Source organism: Pan paniscus, chromosome 2, assembly GCF_029289425.2.
Source record: "Pan paniscus chromosome 2, NHGRI_mPanPan1-v2.0_pri, whole genome shotgun sequence".
NCBI classification, from domain to species: Eukaryota; Metazoa; Chordata; class Mammalia; order Primates; family Hominidae; genus Pan; species Pan paniscus.
In genome coordinates, this window is record NC_085926.1 from 98,703,280 (window position 1) to 98,726,990 (window position 23,711).

At 38.8% G+C, this 23,711-nt stretch overlaps 1 protein-coding gene across 7 annotated transcripts in view; it reads right to left on the reverse strand.

Moving 5' to 3' along the window:
* The window catches only part of ABI3BP (ABI family member 3 binding protein), a 244,470-nt gene that overhangs the window by 13,617 nt on the left and 207,142 nt on the right, over positions 1 to 23,711 (reverse strand). For all 7 annotated transcript variants that reach the window (XM_034957020.3, XM_034957021.3, XM_034957019.3 and 4 more), the window contains 6 exons: positions 17,129 to 17,206; positions 15,297 to 15,389; positions 12,224 to 12,352; positions 11,622 to 11,690; positions 7,763 to 7,972; positions 2,871 to 2,979 (listed from right to left, as the gene is read on the reverse strand). In XM_034957020.3, coding sequence (XP_034812911.2) covers positions 2,871 to 2,979; positions 7,763 to 7,972; positions 11,622 to 11,690; positions 12,224 to 12,352; positions 15,297 to 15,389; positions 17,129 to 17,206 — 688 coding nt within the window. The remainder of the gene's footprint in view (positions 1 to 2,870; positions 2,980 to 7,762; positions 7,973 to 11,621; positions 11,691 to 12,223; positions 12,353 to 15,296; positions 15,390 to 17,128; positions 17,207 to 23,711) is intronic.

A 23,711-nucleotide genomic window follows, 5' to 3' on the forward strand; every position in this document is an offset into this window, starting at 1 on the left:
ATGCAAATTAATGATTTTGATATCCTGATGGATTTCACTGAACCATACCAAATTCTTAAAATAATGTTAAGTAAGCCACATATAATAGACACACTGAATGGCCTCAAATTAGTGCCAGTGGTAAAATTCGGCATGGGATCCTGATTTAGAAGGCCCTAAACTTGATTTAACATTGCTTTTTCCCAAAGCTAAATCTAGACGGGGGCTTGGCGTGGTGGCTCACACCTGTAATCCCAGCACTTTGGGAGGCTGAGGCGGGTTAGTCACCTGAGGTCAGGAGTTCGAGACCAGCCTAGCCAACATGGAGAAACCCCACCTCTACTAAAAATACAAAAAAATTAGCCGGGTGTGGTGGCAGGTGCCCGTAATCCCAGCTACTTTGGAGGCTCAGGCAGGAGAATTGCTTGAACCCTGGAGGCAGAGGTTGCAGTGAGCCGAGATCACACCATTGTGCTCCAGCCTGGGTGACAAGAGCAAGACTCTGTCTCAAAAAAAAAGAAAGAAAGAAAAAATCTAGACAGGCACTCCTCTGGGCTTTGCTAGTCTTGAGGTAAGGATAGGTTTTAGGGGTCCTCCTCAGAAGGCCCACTGATGAAAGACAGGAGCAATAAACAGGACATATAATGAGGGTGGGATAAAGAGGGCCATACTGTCTTTCAGTGTGAAGCAATTTCTAGAAACAGCTAGAATAAGTCCTAAAACAATTACAACCAGAAGCTACATGTGAGCCCCACGATCTGTGATTACAGAATAAAATGCATCTTAGCCCTGGGGCACTTTTCTCTACCTACTTCACCAGGCAGGTCAGATACCCAAATGGCACTCTTGCCAAGACATGAACAAAAAGTTATTTTTTGTTAGATTTATTCCAGCAACTGTTGCTCAATATAAACAGGCTCAAATACTAAAAGTGATTATTCCGACTAAAAGCCAGAATGAAAACACAAATGAAAAGTGGGATCAAGTCATCCTCCCAATTACCACCCTTCAGAGTCTCCCCATCTCCTGATCTGGCTTATAAGACCCTCTCCACCCTGGCTTCCCACTGTTTCCTTTGCCTCCCATCCACTTATCGTTACTCATGCCGAGGTAAAAATAGCCTATTTTTCACTGCACACAACCATGCCATTTTGGCCCTCCGTGTACTGACATACACTATTCTAACACTCTTTCCCTATAATCACCTGGCTAGCTCCTTCCCACTCATCCTTCAAGCCTCAGACCAGGTGTCACCTTCTTCAGGAGGATTTTCCTAATTTCCGATGACGTTGTGTAGTGCCTCCCACCCTGGGATCCCATAGCACCTTGGGCATGCTTCATTCAGAGTTCTCACTACTTTGTGTAGAATCCTTGGTCATTAACTGCCTCTCCTCTAGCCTTGAGTTCAAGGGCAGCCACCATGTTTATTCGTGTTTGTAGCCATACTTAATAAATGTTTGCTGAATGGAAATGCAAATGCAAACCTTTTACAAACAAATTGGGTTTAAAATGATACTGAAATAACTGTATTCAACATTCAGATCATGAGCTAATAAGTGCACTGTGAGAAGATCTGAGGACAGTGCAATTCAGAAAAATCCACAGTGAACATTTAGAAACTGGATGCCTTTCAATGACTGTCTTGTACTTTACAAGTCACTTTTTATTAAGTGGAATAAAAAGCAGAAAACGGAAAAGAAAAGCCAACTTTCATAAGCACAAATTCACCTATTAAAAAGTCCAAATTAAGTGACCTTTTCTTTCACTCATTCCTTCAAATATATTATGGCAAAACAGGCTTTCTCCCCCTCTCGATCTAAGGAAATGCTAAGGAAACAGAACAAAGAGCAAATGGGCTTTTACTGACATATGCTTATTTTGGCTAAAAGTCTTTTAAGAAAATTAGCAGTTGTAAAATATATCTTAAAATAGAGAACTTTAAAGAAAAACCCCATGCTTGTGAAAGAAGTATTGTTTTTGCAGTATCGGACTAGTTTATACACAGTGAACTGCCTGTAGTGAATTAGATGGTCCTCCCTTTTCTACAAAAAGATTAGAAGAGTCTCCCTACTGTCAGAGCCAAAATAGGCTCTTTTGAGTGTCACTATCAATAACTAATTCAATTCAATCAATTGATGACAATGTGAACATTATGAAAAAAAAAAAAACTTGGAACTTCCTTACTACATTTCTAGAAATGTCTAAGACACTTATTTTTCTTTCAGTAATAAAATGAACTAATAAAATATTGGATATTTTAGATTAAAAAAGAATCACAAAACTGTACAGCAATATGAACAACCTGGTATCAATGTGTAATAAACAGGGATACTTAGAAAAGTTATCAAACAACAATGTTAAAGATATGTAACTCTTGTCAAAACCCTATTTCATTTTATCCATGATAAAAGGTCCCCAAAGCAAAGAATTGCTGTGCCTGAGACTAGTCTGTAGTTATTTTAAGTATTAACTCTTAAAAACTTTCACCTACATTTTGTCACAAGACTTTCCTTTTCTTGCCCTCTCCTTTCCAGCATTTTAATTTTTTGGTGCTTCCCATCTAGTTTACATTATGCACAGTCCAGTTGTCACTGGTCCACAGACTTTTATTTTTGTATTTAATATCAACATTTGGTATCAAATGTTTTTTTAAAGATGTAATACTGTTAATTAACAAGACCACCTTGTCAGCAATTTTAAACCCACCAGTAATTCAAGTATTTGCAAAACATGACTCCAGAGGTATCTAGTGCTATATATAGAAAACCCAAGAGTGAAATGGAAGCTAGAGCCACCCTCAAGACAGAGAAGATGATTATCATTTCTTTCCTTTGTTGTGGTTATAACTTTTGCACTCTCAGAATTTACCTGGAATAGCACTGGTGGCTTACCTTGTGTTTGGTTTCAGATTTTCTACTGTGGAAAATGTCTGATTTGTCATTTGAATGGACTTGTTCTTCCCACTGAATGACCCATTTTCTCTGGATATAACTTCATATTCTGTAAAGCGAAAGAAGCCAACAGATACTTGTTTTTATTTCTTGGCTGATTTAATTGCTCCTGAAGCTAATAGCATAAAAAAGCCACTTACATAAAGTAAGCAATTGAGATTGAAGTTCTAGAGACATATTGATCTTACACATTGGCAATTTCCATATGGGGATGGTCAGCAGATGAAGGCTCCAGAAGCATTTTGGGATTTGTTCATTGACTATTTCTGCATTTCCTTTACCAGAGGCAAAGGAAGACCCGGTAACTGGTGAAGACCCATGCCATGCCTGTGGTTGCTTTGGATACATAGCCTTTGATTTTGTTAGGTGAGTCAGATAGTCTGCCGCTGCTGCAAAACCCCATTTGGGGAAAGCACTGTAGGAGGAGTGATGCCTGAGTAGACATGTTCTCTGCTCTACGGGCTTTAGAATATAGTTGGGGAAAAGGCTACTGGATACATGGTATTGCTGCAGAAAACTTCTTTCAGTTGAGCATCACAGCACCAAATAGCAGCTAATCAAATAATAAACTCTACTTTTCTATAGTTCATTATTTTGAACTATAGGAGTAGTTGGTTTTTGTACTCACTGCCTACATAAGTTATGCTCCCTTGATTATTTTCCTTGTATTGAAAAACAAAATAATGTCCTTAAAGCCTGCATAGAGGTCTGCCTAAATTTCACTTAAAGGCACATTTCTATGAACTTGCAGGGCTCATCAAAAGGGAAAGAAATTTAGAATAAGGGAATGCCATTTACACATTTGTTCATTGGATTTCTCTGCTCTCATTTGGGACTTAGCTTAATGCATGTGATGAGATGATACAGAGGACTAAAAAAGAACCAAAAACCCAAACAATAAACCCCACTCAAAATCAGCTCCATTAATATGAAGAAATATGCAAGTACTGGACATCAGACAAGGTGAAAAGGCTGCCAAAGATCTGGCAAGTTATATTAGGGATTTCTGCTGTTAGCACTGAGCCCAGTGGTATGAGATGAACATTGGAAATAAAATAAAAAACTAGAATAACCCAGATAGACCCCAATTCACCAATTCATATTTGGGGAGGATTTTTTTTTTGTTGGGGAGGCTCACTGCAACCTCCACCTCCCGGGGTCATGCTATCCTCCCACCTCAGCCTCCCGAGTAGTGCACCACCACACCCAGCTAATTTTTTGTAGAGACAGGGTTTTGCCATGTTGCCCAGGCTGGTATTGAACTTCTGAGCTCAAGCGATCCACCCACCTCAGCTTCTCAAAAGTGTTGGGATTACAGGCATGAGCCACTGCGCCCAGCCTTAGGAAGATTTTTCATTGCATATTTAAAATACCCCAAGAGGAGGATGATTTTTTCTGAACAATTTTGTATGACCATTCTTCCAAAAATTAAAAATTAAACTGGAAGACAGTGGCCATGGTTTCTGGATACTATTGGTGCAGCTATTAAAGTACTGATGACTGTTATCTAGTGCTGTCACTGAGACTTCTTTTTGATCCAAAACTATCTCTCAGCTGGCTCTCCGAACGGACTGGAAAGGGAGACGAAGGGAGAGAATTCTGAATTAAAATCTGTCCATTTAATATTTTTTCCTCAGCTGTGAAGGGATATTTGTTAGAAAAAGATGGAAGGACTTAAAATGCAAGTAAAATTGATTAAAAAAAAAAAAAAAAGGAAACCAAACAGCTTAATGGAAAGAAACAAATTAAGCCACCTGCCTTGAACTTGGTCTCAGTCCTCCCATCCGTGGAAGGTTAATAATATCTCTTCATACTACTGCTTATGGGGATTACATTGGGTACAGGTGGAAAGTGCCTTGATAGTATTTTTCATGGATTTTGTTCAACAGGTGGTACCTATTATTATGCTGCTTTTATTATTATTTATCATCCTTGAGTTGTGGTTTGAAAATATGACTAGAAAAATTTTAAGATTCCAATAGGAAAGGTTCACGTGCTGCTAAATCACCAAAAGAACAATTTATATGACACTCCAGTTGGTTATGCACCAAAGCAACCACCTTCAGAAAGCATCTTTGGCTTGGGACATTCCTCAACTGTATGATATTCTTCTTAATATTAAACCTGCCTTTTAGTAGTTGAAACTTCTATTGCATGTCTTCTCTGATTTCCATTTGGCTCAAGTTTTTTTTTTTTTTTTTTTTTTTTTTTTTTTTTTTTTTGAGACGGAGTCTCACTCTGTCGCCTAGGCGCTGGAGTGCAGTGACGCCATCTCGGCTCACTGCAAGCTCCGCCTCCTGGGTTCACTCCATTCTCCTGCCTCAGCCTCCGGAGTAGCTGGGGCTACAGGCGCCCGCCACCACACCCGGCTAATTTTTTGTATTTTTAGTAGAGACGGGGTTTCACCGTGTTAGCCAGGATGATCTTGATCTCCTGACCTCGTAATCCGCCCACCTCAGCCTCCCAGAGTGCTGGGATTACAGGCGTGAGCCACTGCGCCCGGCCTGGCTCAAGTTTTAAAAGCTGATTTAATAATTTTTTTTATGGAAGATCAGAATTCTCAAAATGGATCTAGAAGCTTTCTTCCTAATTAAACAGACATTTAGAATTTCAGAATTGTAGCTTTTGAATATACATTTGTCTTGTGCTTTGTAAATATATATTTCCCATTTTTTAATCCTTTCAAGTGCTAATACCTTTTCGTAAATCCACCATTACAAAAATTGCTCCTACCGATAAACATTAACAATTTCTAGTTTATGCTGCATATTCAAATATCTTATTTTTCTCCTCAGGATAATTCCACCTAAGGAAACTAAGGCTCAAACAGTCTAATTTTATACACAAGTTGCATATCTAAAACAAAGCTGGTCTGGGATTTAAATCTGTGTCAGCATGCTCTTGGACTATCAGATTATGATGCTTATAACTAACAACTTGAAGTTGCCCAAGGATCCAGGCTATGGCCAATTTTTTGGGTGTACCTTTTTCTACTTCAGTATAGAAAGGACATGTAGAAGCAACTGAAGCTGGATGTCTTCACTGGAGGTGAATATGTGTCCCCATCAACTCAAAGAAAGAAGCCAACTCAGGGGGAACAATAGATATAACTCTATTATATCTCAGTTCCTTTTTGTAAAGTCAGTTCAAGAGATATAAGAATTAATCTCTATATTATCTGAGGTGCTGGTTTGTAAACAATCGCTTTTGAAATCAAGTGGTATTTAAGGGAACACTAAAACAAAATGGAATGAAAAACCAACAGGATTTTAGGGCAAATGGTCTAATGTTTAAATACGGACTAGGTGAACTATGGTTAAATACGAACTTAATTCTATTTAGGAAATTCTGCAGCTAAAGAGATGTGATCCTTGTCCACGAAAATTGTTATAAGTCCTCTGTATCATGTGACAGATCTCAAGCAACTCATTAACATTTAGTAACAGCATTACAAAAGCAGTTTGGTTAGATGGATAAAGTATACTCTATGCATGATTTTTTGAGATTAAACATATATACAATCAGAAAGGCCAATTCTTCAGCTTAATAAAGTTACATCGGATATTATGAATATATCCAAGTTGATGTGTATTCGATAATTAAATGTATTAGATTAACCAGTTCCAACTCAATGTTCCGTATCTTTAAGGCAAATGAAATTTTATAGATCATTTAGTTTCATGAGAACTAAGCCTCAGATGATCACAGGAACTCCTTACTAGCACAGTATATGAAGAGTTTTAGACATTTTAATGGATGTAGATAATCAGTACTGAGAGATTAATTGATTTTTAGATATTTGTAGTACCTATTAGCACAGTCCCAAGGAAAGAAGCAGGACTAGGAAAATCTCCAGGAACCATGGGTAGCAGTGGGTTCTTTCTCAAAACAAAGGCTAGCTTTGCATGAGAAAGGGAAACTCACAAAACGTGGTAAAGAAAGCTAGTTAAGATAAGCCGCTTACACTGGAAGTTGCCCAGATCCAATGGTTCTGTCTGAGGAGACATAGCTGCTGTTTTCCATGTGCAGTAGGAAATGTTTTTGGCAGATCCTGAGTCCCTGCATGCGCTACCTGGTCCTGTGCACTGCCCCTCTCCCTTCCTGATGGCCTCTTAGTTGACCCCTCTATTCTCTGCCTGCCTGCACCAGGTACATGGCAGGAACTTGGGTGGCAGGAATTCACTTACCATGCTATTTGCTATATCCTCTAGCTGATTTAGCTTGCTAGTCTTTTTTCATCCTCCTCTCGTTTGACTATCCTCTTCGTTATGGAGAATCAGACTGTTGTATAACAAATTCAGAGTGTCTTGGGGTTTCTTAGTTTTTACAATCATTTTTAGAGGAATTGGTGGGTGGTAACAGAATAAAAATTTCTTAAGATGAGAAGAAAATTGATCAGGAATAGAATTTTTGTTTTTATTTATCCTAAGACAGTTGAAGTAACCTTTAGTCTGCTAGAAAGTTCTAGGTCAATTAGAAATTGGGTTGGTGAAAGGAAAATTAGTTTTAAATTAATCAGCAATGTAATTTTCTTGATAATGAAAGACTAGCTTCTTCTTCATTGTGTGAAAAAGAGTTCTGAGAGGAGATGGAAAGAATGCAGCTTGAGGAGATTTACTAAATTAACAGGGAGCCCATAACAAGGACAAAGATGATCTTTTATCATCCTATGACATTGTTGACAATAATGTGCCTTAAAAGCAGCAAAACTGCTAGTTTTGGCTCCTCCCCAGGTATGCTTCACATGTCAACGTTGACCCAGGGTACCCCACTCCCAGGGTATCTTGTTATCAAAGCTTCCCACCATAACAGTCCTCATGCCATGATCTTACCAGTGACAGTGTCATTTAGTGGCTTTTCCCAGTCCAAGATGACAAATGAGGGGCACCCTTCCACGGTGACCACAGTGAGGTTGGTGGGTGGGTTCTGTGGTGGGCTGGTGGCATTCCCCTCTGTGGCCTCCTCTTTGGGGAACCGTTTGACAGAGTCAGTAATGGAGCAGGGACTGTTGTCAGGCTTTTGGATGTATCGCACATGAGGTCCTACGAGAGAGAGGACCCTTGATATTTAACATTTTTGAAACTCATGAAGAAGATAGAAGTGAGCTCATAAATATAATTTGAGGACATTTGGTCTCATATTATAAGCGGATGGTTGAAAGCCATGATGTGGATGGTTCAAACTAGGAAAATTCAAAATCTTGCCTCTGAGGCACATGATATAGGGTGGTATTGATTTACTTACTGAATAGGTTTAGCTTATGCTAATATCCGAAAGTAATTTGATCCACCTAAGCATAGTTTAAACTTCATACTTTATGGGGCACTGGGTCTTACCCTCAGTAGTAGGGAATAATTAGCTCTATACTAAACACAGTTCTGGTCCCACCCAATAAATTTTAAAAACTAGACTCAAAAGAATCAAGTAGCTTCAAGTATTTTACTGTATCCCAGAACAAAACTCAAGAATAATCTAGGAATAATTAAAAAAAAAATCCAGCACCTAAAAGGTAAAATTCATAGGAAAATATTACCTATAATAAGGAGAAAAAAATCAATCATTTGAAACCAATGTAGATCTCACATAGATGTTAGAATAATCAGATAAGAATTATAGTTATTACTATAATCCACATATTCAAAAAGTTAGTAAAGACATGTATGATATTAAAAAAGACCCAAATCAAATTTCTAGAGATGAAAGCTACAAGATAGAAGATGCACTGGTTAGAATTAATACCTATAAGATAATGCAGAATAAATGATTAGTGAACTCAAAGACATAGCAATAAAAACATCCAAAAAGAGGGAGAGAAGATAAACATTAAAAATAATGAACATCACTGAGCTGTGTGGACCATTTCTGGTGGTCTCATATACATGTAATTGGAGTACCTGAGGTAAAGAAGTGGGTGAGCAGAAAAAAATATTTTAAGAAATAATGGTCCCAAATCTTCCAAATATGATAAAACTTCTAAACCCATAGATCCAAAAAGCTCAAAGATACCTAGAAACAACAAAAATGTAGAAAACTATATGCCAGTCATAATCAAGTTTCTCAAAACAAGTGATAAAGAGAAAATCCTTAAAGGAGGCAGACCAAAAAAAGACATGTTACATACAGAACGACAAAGATAAGGATTGTGGCAGATTTCTTACTAGAAAGAATGCAAGTGAGAGGCATTGAAACAGCATCTTCAATTATTGAAATAAAAGACATCATTTAGAATTTAATAAGTAGTGAAAATACCTTAAAAGCAAAACACTTTTTCTAGACATACAAAATCTGTAAGAATTTATTTGCCAGAAGGCCCACACTAAAAGAAATATTAAAGGAAGTCTTTCAGGTAGGAAGGAAACAATGCCGACAGAAATATGGAGCCACACAAAGGGATGAAAAGCGCAGTGACAGTAAACACATAGGTAACATACACAATGTTTTTCTTATTATTTATCTCTAAAAAATCGTTTACTGTTTAAACATAAATAAAAACACCTTACGGTAATGTATATAACATGTAAAAGTAAAATGTATGACAATAATAGTCCAAAGGCCAAGAGGGGAGTAAAGCTATGCTAATGTGAGGTTCTTATATGTGAAGTTGTAGATTATCACTAGACAGCAGATTGTGATAAATTAAAGATACATACTATAAACCCCAAAGCAACCATTAAAATAATAAAACAAAATTACAGTTAATAAGACAACAAAAAAGATTAAATGAAATCGTAACATACTCAACCTAAAAGAAGATTGACAAAGAGGAAAAAAGGGAACAAAGAATAGATGGGAAAAATAGAAAGCAAATAGCAAGATGAAGATTTAAATGTACCAATATCAATAGCCATATTAAATGTAAGGTTCTACACACCCAAAATAAAATGCAGGCTGGGCATGGTGGCTCACGCCTATAATCCCAGCACTTTGGGAGGCCGAGATGGGTGGATCACTGGCAGTCGGGAGTTTGAGATCAGCCTGGCCAACATGGTGAAACCACATCTCTACTAAAAATACAAAAACTATGGGGATGGTGACGGGCACCTGTAGTCTCAGCTGCTTGGGGAGGCTGAGGCAGGAGAATCACTTGAACCCAGGAAGCGGAGGTTGCAGTGAGATGAGATCACACCACTGCACTTCAGCCTGGGCAACAGAGCGAGAGTCCGTCTCAAAAAAAAAAAAAAAAGAAAAAGAAAAAGAAAAATATTCTGAATAGCTCTATACCTATTAAAGAAAGTGAATTCTATTAAAAATTGAAACACTGAGCTTCATTAAAATTAGAAGACACACACTGGGAAAAAATATTTTCAAAGTATGTATCTAAAAATGGTCTTGTATCCAGAAAATATAGATTCTCAAAATTCAACATTAAACAAGCAACTCCATTTTTTAAAATGGGCAAAAGTATTGGAAATAGCAAAAAAGATACATAGATGGCAAATAAGCCCATAAGATGTTCAATGTTATTAAGTGGTTGCAAATTAAAACCATAATCAGATACCATTACACACCTATTAAAATGGCTAAAATAAAAAAGACTGACCATAACAAATGTTGGTGAGGATTTGGAGGAACTAGAACTCTCATCTCTGCTGATAGAAAGGTAAAACAGTACAAGTACTTTGGAAAACAGTCTTTTGAAATGTTATATAAACACTTATATGTCATGTAGCCACCTCTTCCTAGGTATTTGTCCAAAGGAATGAAAGCATATGGCTATACAAAGACATGTTCATGAATGGTCATAATAGCTTTATCAGTAATGTAAAAGAAATACCAATGCCACGAATGCATTTACTAAATAAACAAATTATTGAATATCCAAATAATAGAATGCTAGTCAGCAATAAAAAGGAATGGACTACTGATATACATGCAGCAACACAGACAAATCTCCAAATATTTATGCTGATAAAAGAAGCTTGACAACAAAAAGAGTTCATGCTGTATGTTTTCATTTATATAAAATTTCATAAAGTACATACTATAGTATGGCAGGCCTGTTGTCACGTAGGCACTGGGGGGTTGAGTGGGAGGAATAAGAGAAAGGGATTGCAAAGATACATGATGAAACTTTTGGAAGTTATATATGGGTTATTATCTTGATTGTGATGATGGTCTCATGGGTGTATACATATATTAAAATTCATCAAATGTTACATTTCAGAAAAAAAAAGGGCTCTATGTCATATTGTATCTCTCCTACTGTGGTAGATTGTTGTTCAAAACTATTCTTTATGTCCACAGGAGAAGTATTCTTCCCCAATCCTTGATTTGATCTTGGCTGTGTGACATTTTTTGGCCAATGGATATTGGTAGATATGACACAAAAAGGAGCTTTAAATGTGGTTTTGCACTTGGACACCCCCTTTCTTGATTTTGCATTGTTATGAAAATGGCTTCCCCTGGGTCACTGTTGGTTGTTCATCCTAGGAATCAGAGTAAACACATGTGGGTGGACCTGAGTCCAACCCACAAGAGGCCTAGCTGTACCTGCTGCTAGAAGCAGAACCACTAAGCTAAACACATCCTAGATCAGCTGACACCCAGTTGACTTGCAGACACATGAAAAATAAATCCTTATTATTATAATAGGCTACTAAGGTTTGTGGTTTTTTAGACAGCAATAACTGACTGATACACCTACCAAAAATGGCCTTTTCAAATGTGAGATTCACAGCCAGTCATACATACCTTTGAATCTTGGCTTCCCAAGAGGATCAGTTTCTCTTGTTGGGCTTGAGCTAAAGTCAGTTATATTTTCTGAGAATGGAAAATAATGAACAGTTTTGGCAAAAGATAAAAAAGCTTCACAATACAATGAAAAAGTTGTAGACTAAAGATATTCAATATTTCTTCTTGTAAACTGCTTGCAGTTTTGATTTTTTAAAATTATACATATTCATCCACAATATAAGGCCATTAGTTGTGTCCTGCTGCAAGGTGTTCTATAGTGTGAGTAATGAATTACAAATTATAACCAAGTGGTTAATATGCACTAATAACTTAAGATATGTGTAGTTGGTAATAATGTGATTTAGTAGTAGCATTAGGTAGTCTAGATCTTTTTATGAACCAAAGTTACGCAGTTTCTTCTATGTGTGCTAAGGGAAGGATAATACTCTATAAGGGAGTGTTGAAAATAAGTATAATTTTAAAATAAAAAACAACCATATTAATCATAAAATGGAGTAAAATAGAAGACCTCAAACTGAGACTCACCCATCCCCACCAACATTTAAAATCTTTTGCACCTCACAGCTAAGTATCCAGTGAGAACTGATGGCCATACGAACCCAGTTCTTCTCCAGAGGCAGGAACTGTTGGTTGCTTTATATCTGTCACTATTCTCTCCAAGGGAGTTCCAGTAGGCCTGAGTGTTGACCTCAGGGGTGGTATAGTTATTGGGCCTGATGAAATGATTCCTGTAAAGTAGAGCCAAAGTAGTCAGGCTTTATAGGAACACTGCCAAGTTTCCTATAAACATTTATTTATTCCGTAAATATTTTTAAGCACTGACCATGTGGCTTGGCACTATAGACCAGGCTTGGAGAGAAAACAAGACCTGATTCTTGGTGGAGATAGATGTATGAGCCAAGTATATCAGAGCATTATTATAGACATTGTGAAAAAGTACTAGATAACATCACAGAGGGGGCGCGTAAGAAGAGGGAGTGGTTATGTCTGTGAGGAAAGATGGAGGGTTGTCGGGTTGGAGTGGGCAGAGAAATGCCTTCACAGAGGATGTGCCAATAGAGGAGAAGTTATTGGTAGGTAGAGACAAGAGCGGTATTATAGACAGAGGTTATAACAAGAAACATGTCAGGGAAGCATGCAACAGCCTGGTGTGTTTAACTTGAAGGGGTACAATAAGAGCTGAGAGTGGAAGGGCAAGGAAGGGCAGATCATGAAAGAAGTTGAATACCATGGATTTGGATGTTATTTTTAGGTACTGAGTCACTTGTGTAGGCAAGAGAAAGGAAGGTCAACTACAGCAAAGGCAGTGGGACAGGATGTAAGGGGTGAACATGAGAGCTCTCAGGGAGACTCAGTGGCAGGCATGGAAGATGGCTAGAGAAGAAAGAAAAAGATTCCTAGGGTTAATGTCCATGATTCTGGCCTGGTGGCCAGTAAAGTGCTACCCTGATTGCTATATTCAACAGTGACTCCTCCACTCTTAAAACACTTATAAGTCCCTAAAACTGGATCCATCCCAAGGTCCAGGCAAGTCTGGGTGTTTGGAGTCGAAAGGAGACTGGATTGAATTTTATGTTCCACCTGGGAGAAGGAGTCACTTTTGGGCAATAGAGAGTCAAGGGATACAAGCCTGACCCAAGGACTATGACCCAGCATGGAATCAGGGCTGAGTAGTCAGATGGGCCTCTGACCTGGCCTCCAGGGATGCATGTTCCTGACCCTAGTGAGTATGAGCCACAATAAGAGGTCAAGCAAAACCCAAGAGAAGTTGCACTGCAGTCCACAAGGGCTTTCCAGAGTTGACAGAGACAACAGGAAATGCTGGCATAGCATAGCATTTTCATTCTGGTGAGGAGAGTGGGACTCAGAAGCCTGGGTGGATCTGGAGATTGAGGGCAAGTGGCACATGTCACATGGTGGCAGCCCCAGACTGTGTTCACAGACACATGTGAGAGAGCCTCAGAGGACTCCAGGACATTGGACTGGAATTCAAGATACACTTTCTGTGATGCTAATCAGGCCAAATCTGTACCAGTGCCCTCAATTATGGTTTGGCTCCTCAGTGCAGCCATTTCCCTTGAGTTAGAGGTGAATGGTGGAGGGTGAGGGTGGAGAGCAGGGACTAGGGTTCATCTCAGAAGTGGAATGTATTTACAGTTCTTCTTCAGGCTTGGTGGGCTGTACCAAAGCTATGTTTACTGACAGGAGAGAACAAGGGTTTATATGGCAGGCAAGAAGGCCATCAAACAGCTCCTTAAGGCACACAGCCTCACAGCATTGCTCTGGAGGGGGCCCCCAAGTGGCACACTCAGGCATCACCCTGTGGCTCATCCAGTCTGATCTGCAAGCTGCTGGAGCTCAAGTCACAGCTGCCCCAGGTTACAGTAAATGGGGAAACCCGGTCTCCTAGCAAGGCCATGTCACTGGGCCTTGACTCAGGAAGGCACCAGAGGTATGGATGGGAGGCTGCTTCCTCCTTCAGCCCATGGGAAAATGACCTAGAATTCACTGTGCACATGGGACGTCCTACAAGCTCCATCACAACAGCCTCCTTTCATCCTGTGAGAACAGTGACATCCACTCCCTTTCATGGCGATCCTCATCAGTTTCATCCTTCACAGCTGTTTTAACACTTTTATCCCAATTCCACCTACAAAATATTTAGGAAGTAGTGTTCTGGAGAGAGGGAGGAAAGATGGGGAACATGCTGAAATTTGCTGGCAGGTCCTGGGTGAAGAACCCTCAGTATGAGGTAAAGCTTCCATCTGAACTAGGTCAATTTTACTGACTCAATTTCATTCCTTTATTCACTTTGTTATTACTAATCAAATATCCTCTACGTGCTAAGCACTGGATTTGGTTCTGGGAATTCAGAGAAAAAAAACCAAGGACTTTGTCATCACAGAGCTCACAGTCTATTGGGGAAGAAAAGTATGCAAACAAACAGGTCTGACACAATTTTCTCTTTGCTCTAACAGAGGGGTATGTCAAGGACAAGAACAGAGAAGCAGTGCCAAGACTACCTTGAGGAGTTAGGGAAGGTTTTTAAAGAAAAGGATGAACTCTGAGTATCCCAAGCCTGGAGAGGGTCATTCTATAGGGAGGAGGAATGTGTGTGCCCAGGCATGGAGGTAAGAGGCAGCTTGCCTCCAAAACATATTCCTGTATTGTTGCACAGGCTAGGCCTTTCCGTCACCCTGAATATTTTAGTCCCAGATCTTCCCCTGAGCACCATAATACCAGGCCTGGCATGAAGGCTGTTGGATAGGAGAGCTTTCAGTGGGACATACAGAATTTTATTTCAGGAGACAGAATGATAAGTCAATGACAAGTCATCACATCTATTATTCCTGGGGCCTTGGCAATGTACAGCATCTTGTCCAAAATAATCCATTTGTTGAAGGGTCTGAGTCAGCTTCAATCTAGGCTCCAAGCACTCAGACATCTAAGAAGCAAACTTGCCTAGATGCAGAGGGATGGTTTCCTTCTTTCAGTCCAAGAATCAGGTTGTAAGTCCTGAAAGCCATCATTTACAGTGTCTAGTCTTCAGGGCCAACACAAACGTGTCACACACATCAATAGTGTGCCTGTTGCTAGCACACCAAGAAGAGCTTATGTTGGCTAGTAAAACCGAAATCATGGCGGGAGAAGGAAGGTACATGACTAACGTACCTGCACTTCCCGGCTTTCCAGTGACATTATTTGGTGGTAAAGGTTTTCTTCGTGGGGGTGTAGGTCTGGGTGGCAAGGGTGGGCGGCGAGTCCCTGGGATTGTGGATAAGAGATTGTATTTTAGATAAAGCCGTCATAAAGATTCATTATTGAAAAAAACAGGGTTTTTAAAAATAAAAAATAATGTTTGATAATTAGCAGTTGGATGACAGAGAATAGATTCTACAGAAAAGTGCACACAAATATATTCAGATATTCCTATAAATTAATGTTGGTAATGTCCCCAGGGACAACAACGCACTTTAGTATATAGAAAACATATCCTCATTATAGATGAATATACAGTCGGGCCCTTCATATCTGTGGGTTCCCCATCAGTTAATTCAAACAACTGTGGATGGAAAATTTTTTTAAAAACCACAATAAAAATAACAATACAACAACAGCAAAACACAAAATATAACAATTATTTATATTGCATTAGGTATTATAATGGAAGATTTAAGTATATGGGAAGATGTGCATGGGTTATATGCAAACACTATATGATTTTATATAAGGGATTTGAGCATCCTCAGATTTTAGTATCTGAGGAAAATCCTGGGACCGATCCCCCATAGATACCAAGAGATGACTGTACACAGGTATATCTACTTTTTGAAAGGCTATAAACACGCATAGAATTTAACATCTTTCATTTTCCATGTAGACTTAACAGAAGCACTTCTGAACTTCATTATCCCAAGCTGCCTTTTATTTTGAGCCTACAATTTCTTATACCATTTTAGTTTTAAATTGTTAAAGCATAAAATTTCTCCTTTTGTGGGTGTTTTGATCCATTCTCAGCTCTATTATGTAATTATAATTAAAACCCTTTAGAACTTCTGAAAGACTACATCGAGGTAACCCTGATAGCTGAAACAAGTCTGTATCTGTAGGGAGCAGGCTCACTGTGAACAGTTGTGGTAGTTGTGTACCACACAAAGACACTTGGCCCAGGAGGTGTAAGTGGGGGACAAAGCTTAGCACCTGCTCTGCTCATCCACTTATGAGCTCTCATGCAAGGCGCCAGCCAAGAGGAAGGGCATTGTTTTTCTCATTGTCTGCCTAAAGGGTGGGGTAAACAGGCACCTTTTTATAATTTGCAGAAAGGTTGGTGAGGTCAAAGGTGCTTGGAGAAGTCTGCTTTAACCCACATTTTAAGTCTGTGCTATAGTTAAACAATTTATATCTTTTTTTGGCATAACATATGTTGGTTTTAAAATCTTCAAGAAAAATTGTTAATCCAGGAAAATGCCTGGTATACTAGTAAGAGAAAGACACACTCTCTCTCTATGTGTTCAGGAGTGTACTGGTAGTTGACATTAATAAAAGTCCTTATTCAATCCAAAGGTATTCTGAGTCACCAGATTCATACTTTTGGCCTATTACATAGATCATACTCTTAAATCAGGAACATAAGTAATATCAGGCAAAAAAAATTGTAATAAATTACACAAGAGCAAAACTTAAAACATGATAAAAACTAGAAACCACAGTGATTCTGCAGCATTTGTCCATTATGGTCCCTCAGAACATTATAGCAAGTAATGATTAAGTTAGTATCACATCAGAAGTTCCTATTAATACTTAATTTGTGCACAGAGCACTTTTAATTCCTCCAAAGATAATATTCCAAATGTTTTCCTAACAATACCCATGCACTGTGTGCGTGGTTCTGATACTTTGGGGGCTGTGTGGATGTTGCTGTTTTTGCCACAAGGACTGATACTGCAGTTACCATCCAAGTTTCAGAGCTAAGCTGTCATAAAAGTCAGCATGTTATTACTTACCTGGCTTTTTAGTGGGGTGGGTAGAGTCCGCTGATACATTTCTACCAGCACCTGATGGCCTGGGTGCTTGCTTGACCCCTATGAGCAGAGATAATGAAAGGGAATAAACATATAGCAAAAATGTTCCATGGAAACTTGGTAGAGTTGCCAGTAATAACGTACATTCTTTGCAGAGCAGGAGCATTGGTGTTTTTATGCCAAGACATTTTAACGGGCTTCTACTATCTGGCTATAGAAAAAAATAAAAACCCTACATTCACTAGTTGTGATGTTTTCTCTGTAGAATTAGCATTTCATGGTAAATTGTGGTTTTGTCCAAATCTTTCATGAAACTCATCCTGCACTGCCTTACTGGGTGGTATTGCCTCACCAGGTGGGATTTCATTTATGGTAACTGGCCACCTTTTGCCAATATTCATCAGTACATTTTGTAATTCAAAAAAATTTTTTTTTCTTCCAATCCCTCTATGCCCATTAAAAAAAACCCACACACATACACCTTAGAATTCCAATGTGCTTGGATTTATACTTAATGAATTGACTTTAAAATTATTCCTGGAGTGGCATTGGCTATGAGGCTATTGAGACCACAAATGATCTTTTGGGATTTGTAAATTAGCCCTGGGCAGGCCTCTAACTCAAAATTACTGTTTGAAAGAAACTGATTTGAAAATTACTTTGTGTGATATTTTGTCTCCTAAGCACCTCAATAATCTTGTGGTTATTACTAGCCATTTGCCTAAATACTCAGGCTTGGACTTTGGGTAGCAATCCCAAAGGGAACTAATTAGGTTTTCGTCGTATTTTAAAAATTATTCTTTGATAATATAAAATAATCTTCCTTGGTTTGGGTGACAGTCTTCATTATAAAAGAATAGAAACAGACATGTTTAGAATTTAAACAATAAAAATCACTTCAGAAATAATGACCTGTCCTAAAAAAGAATTCATACTACTTTGAGGACCTGACTGTAATTTACATATTAAGAATAGGAGTGCAATGTTTACATTAATATACTAGTTAGTACATTAACAATGACAACAACCCTGTTTTGAGGACTCACTGTGTTCCAGAAACTGTTTGGGGACATTATATACCTGATCTCATTTAATGTGTGGGCAGATATATTAAATACAACAGAAGCTTTGCCTCCCGAAAATAAGATGACATTTTCACATTAATTTATGATATTCAGGGGATGAACCTAATATTGCAATCCCACATCCTCTGCTGCTTGAGTAAGAGATAAAACACATAAAATCATGGAGAAAATTACATATGGAATCATGAATTAAACTTATTTGTGATAGGAAAGAAATGTTTCTGGGGGCAATGACTTTTGTGACTAATCTCATAGACAGGCCACAGGCAAATGGTTCATTAGTCTTCCTCCTATGTCTCACTGTCAGGGGTAGTGGGGAAGGGAAATGGCTCATTTGAGTGGTTACTCTGTGAACAGCATAGGGAATTGAAGAATACCTGCATGGGGGTCACTGGGGTAACTTGGCTTGCCGATGTTTGGTTTACCACAATTTCTCCAGTGTAACACAAAGTTTTATATACCCTAGAAGGCTAGTAGGCTGTCTTGAGTAGACCCTTCTTTACAGCCCTTTTCCAAATCTTCCTGCCCTTGAAAAACAAAGTATCTTGATCCAATACTGTGCAAGTGCCTTACATATTCATGACTTGACTTAATCCTTAAAACCCTCTGTGTGTGGAATATAATCCACATCCCACAGATGAGAAAATCCAAGGCAAGGGGAGATTAAGCAATTTGTCCAAGGTCTCACAGCTAGGAAGCAGTGGGATTCAGGCCTACATATGCCAGGATCCAAAGCCTATCTCTTCAGCACTAAGAGGCAAAGAACAGAGTACTTACTGTCCTCTGATCATTTTCTTCCTGCTATTCCTCATAGTAACTCTGAGTGAATACATTCCCAGAGCCCTCTACTCTGTCTCTTGGGTGGCTTGAGCTGCCACCACTGTGTGAGGGCTAAATGGCCATAGCTGGCAAGCATGTGTTATCCAGCCATGCCATGGGTGTGTGGGACTCAGGAGGTAGTCCAAGGCTGCCAGCAGTCGCTGACCAGGCATATGCAAATCCACCAAGTCACAGGGGCTGGTAGGTTAGAAATCTAGGAGCTCTGAAGAGAATCCAAATTTTGCAGAGTTACATTATACGTAAGACCAAAGATACAAATTTCCTTGCCCTCTTTTTTTTTTATCCAGGGAGAAACTGGAAGAAATGAGCCATTTTCTATGTAGGTGGAGACAGAGGCATCATATTCTTATGATCCTTAGACATAAGTTCCCAAATCAAATAGAGAATCAGCTGCAAAACTGGACTTTCTTCAGCCTTTAGAAATGGACAGAAGCCAGTGGTGCCTGAAAGCATTGGGAAGGGCCATGCAAAAGGCAGCTGTGTGGCTCAGTGGAAAGATCTGGGGGCAGGAGACTGAGCTCTCATTCTGGACTTGCTCTCCTGCACCTAGCTGCTGTTGAGGCATTTCACCCGGGCCAGAACTGGAGAGATTAGTGAACATCTCTTGCCTTGAGTCAGAGGAGAGCAAATGAAGGCCAAAGGTAGCAGAGAGGGAATGGGAAGAGAAAGGAGAAAATCAGTAAGAGAAAGGAGAAAATCAGTAAGAGATACTGTAAAGAATGAATTCTCAGGAATTGGCACCCAATTAGACAGTCTGGCCCAAGCTGTGACCTGACTTCTTTTTCCCTCAGGCAGGATTAACCAACACATCTTCTAAAGGGCAGAGTCAGCTCTGTAAGCATCAAGACTTGAGCCTCAGAATGAGCCCCCAGCTGCCATATAAGAGTCCTACAAAAATCTCTGGATTTACATAGTTCACCCCTCAGCAATTTATCATCCAAAATGAAGTAACAATTCGGGTATTTTTAACCATGGTAACAAAAACTTTGCAAACAAACAGTAAACTGGAAATCGGTTCTTAAATGTACCAGTGACTTCATTCCCTGTGATCAAAAAGGGGTGATATTTATGGATGATTGGTTTCTGCACTCTTGTCCCAAATCTTAGCACCTGGCTAAAAAGCCACGGGCAGGGAGCCAGCAGGCTGGAAGATTTAGTTACAGCCCAGAAAAACACATTCCTCAGCCTGAGGGGACTGGATTATCGTGCAGCACACTCACGTGGGGGCAGTAAATTGTGGTTCCCTCATTAGGGTGTAGAGAAAGGAGTCTAGGGTTCAAGTATTTAACAATATCTGCCAAATCATATGTGCCAAGGTGGTTTCAGAATTACACTTTGCCTAGTACATAATGGGCTTTCAATAAACGTTGGTTGAATGAAAAAATAGCTGCACAACTTCCCTCAGGGAGAAAGTCAGAGAGATTGTCTAGCACTGGGATTGGCAAACCTTTTCTATACTTGCTTTCACAGCACAATGGCAGAATTAAATATCTGTGAAAGAGACTGTTTTGCCCACAGAGTTGAAAACATTTATCCTTTACAGAAACAGTCTGCCAACCCCATGCTAGACAATAAATATTTTCACCTTTGTGGGCCATACTGTCTCTGTCACAACGATTCAACTCTGCCATAGTACTGTATAAGTACCTTTGTACACAGTACACATTGTACATAGCACAGTGTGAAACGTAGATGTGTTTCCAATAAAACTTTATTTACAGAAACAGGCAGCAAGCCAGATTTGGCCTGTGGGGCTGTAGTTTGCACAATCCCTTGGCCTGGTGTGTGCATGGCTTGTAGCATCTCTGTAGGCAGGTCTCAAGGAAATTTTAATAGGTAGGACACATCAGCTAAGCTGGGACACGTCTCTGGAAACCATGGAAAAGCAGAATGCTAGAAAAATGACCCACTTTAGACCTCAACCTCTGCAGGCTACTTTCTAACCTTGGGGTACAGCAGTGTCTATCTATACATACATGTATAAAATACACATACATCAGGGAAATTATCTAAAATGAGTGAAATAACATATAAAATACTGAGCTCAAGATATTCCTGGGGCTTACAGAATCACAAGATTTTTATAGAGACCTCAACAGTCAAAGGTCTGTAGTCTTTAGGCCTCAGAATCTGTTTTTCCTTTTTTAAGTCTTTCAAGGGCACAACCTTAGGTGGTCTAAGACCGTAAAGAACATGTCCTATAGGAACTACAAATTAAAACCACAATGAGATACCACCTTTCTGCTGCAAGAATGGCCATTATCAAAAGTCAAAAAACAATAGATGAGATGGCGTGGATGTAGGGAAAAGGGACCACTTATACATCGCTGGTGGGAATGTAAATTAGTACAACCTCTACAGAAAAGAGTTGGGAGATTCCTTAAAGAACTAATAGTAGAACTACCATTCAACCCAGCAACACTACTACTGGGTATCTACTTAGAGGAAAATAAGTCATTATATGAAAAATATACATGCACATGTATGTTTATTGCAGCACAATTCACAATTGCAAAGATATGGAACCAACTTAAGTGACCATTGACTAATAAGTAGATAAAGAAAATGTTTGGTATATATACACCATGGAATACTACTCAGTGATAAAAAAGGAACATGATAACGTCTTTTGCAGCAATTTGGATGGATCTAGAGACCATTATTCTAAGTGAAGTAACTCAGGAGTGGAAAACCAAAAACTATATGTTCTCACTTAAAAGTGGGAGGTAAGCTGTAAGTACATAAAGGCATACAGAGTGATATACCGAACTTTAGATACCCAGAAGGGGGAGGGTGAGAGGAAGCTAGGGATAAAAAACTACAACATATTAGGTACAGTGTACACTACTCAGGTAATGAGTGCACTAAAATCTCAAATTCACCACTATATAATTCATCCATGTAACAAAAAACCATTCATGTTTATCCATGTAACAAAACCCAAAAACCATTGAAAAATTTTAAAAAATAAAATTAAAAAGAATATGTCCTATAGATCGCAAACACTTCCTTTATTAACTAATTTTTTAAAATGTGAAATATCTGAGTTGAAAACTTCAGCAAGAAAAACTATAGGAAAATGTGAGATGGATAATAAAGATAAATATTCTGAGTAAGATGTCAAAGCTGAACATGAAACCATTTAACACAAAAATGATGCATTAAAAGAGTCAACAGAGGCTGAAAGTGTGGATGAGACAGTAGAATTGTGTCAGAGAAGAAAATAAACTTTTGTGAACAGCTGCATTTCTATAAAGAAGTCTGATCAAAACTATGCAGAATCAAAGGAAGGTGGACTAAGGTAAGTCTACAACCTGGAGAGGAGAGATTTTAAAACATTTTTTCCTCACCAATTTCTGAAAATAGTATTCTCTAGGCAAATATCTGAGAGCTGTTGTTTTCCATAATAATATGCTACATAGATGATCATGTTATCTATAATTTCTGAATTTTATGCCATTTACTTCTTTTCTTGCCTACTGCATTGGCTAAACATTCACTACTATATTCAATAGAAGTGGTGAAAATAGAAATCCCTGCTGTACTCTCCATCTTAGGAGAAAAGTGTTTCGTCTTTCACCATTAAGTACAGTGTTAGTTGAAGCTTTTTCTAGTCTATTGCCTTAACCACTTGGCCACAACTACTGCTGGTGTGAATTTTGGCAGTTGTAGCTTTTTCACAGATGCCCTTTATCAGATTGAGGAAAATTCCTTTTATTCTTAATTTCCTGAGAGCTTTCATTGGGGATGAATTTATAATTTTGTCTAGGTTGTTTTGTGCATATAATTGGATAATCATATGATTTTTCTTCTTTATTCTGTTACATGGTGAATTACACTAATTTGTTTGAGTGTTGAGCCAACCTTGCATTCCTAGGATGAATTCCATTTGGTTGCTATAAATTACTGTGGCTGACATGGAGATGTACTGCCCAGATCTCCATTCAGTGCTCTCTGATTGAAGCTTACTCTGAGGGAGATGATAGCTGGGTGCCGTCTGCTGACCTCACTCCCTGCAGGCAGGCAGCAAGTCCTTCCTTGACAGGGGATCCCAATCAACAAATAAAAGAATATAGACCAGGCACAAAAAATTTTGTTTGGGGATGGAGGTGGAGTAAAGAAAGAGGAAACAGTGAGCTCAGCTTTGTCTACCTGTGCCCACCAGCCCAATTTCTCCCAACAATTGACAAATTAAATTGAAAAGCCCTGCTATATTATTCTTCCAAAGCTAAGTTGGATACATTATTATAAAGTTGACTTTATGTATATAAGAAGGTAATAGATATCCATTTGTAATACAAGTGGGCTTTGGAAGAATATTTATATTGTTGATAAGCTAAAATATAATAATGGTTTGTTTCCCTGAGAGATAATTGCATGCTCCTAATAAGAATCAGTATTATAGTGAAGGTTAGTAGCTTTCAAGTGTGATCACAGCTACTTTACTTGTTCTTTCATTTGCTTGGTTGACATCTAAGTGCTTTTATTTTTACTTATGCAACTTCCAAGGAATTATTTGAATATTAAACAATTTATACCTGCCTTCCTCCCAAAAGGATCTGAGAGAAGGTGGCTCCGTTTACAGCCAGATTGCTTATGTCAATCTGAAAAATTGTGCACCATCTAATCCCACAGTTGGG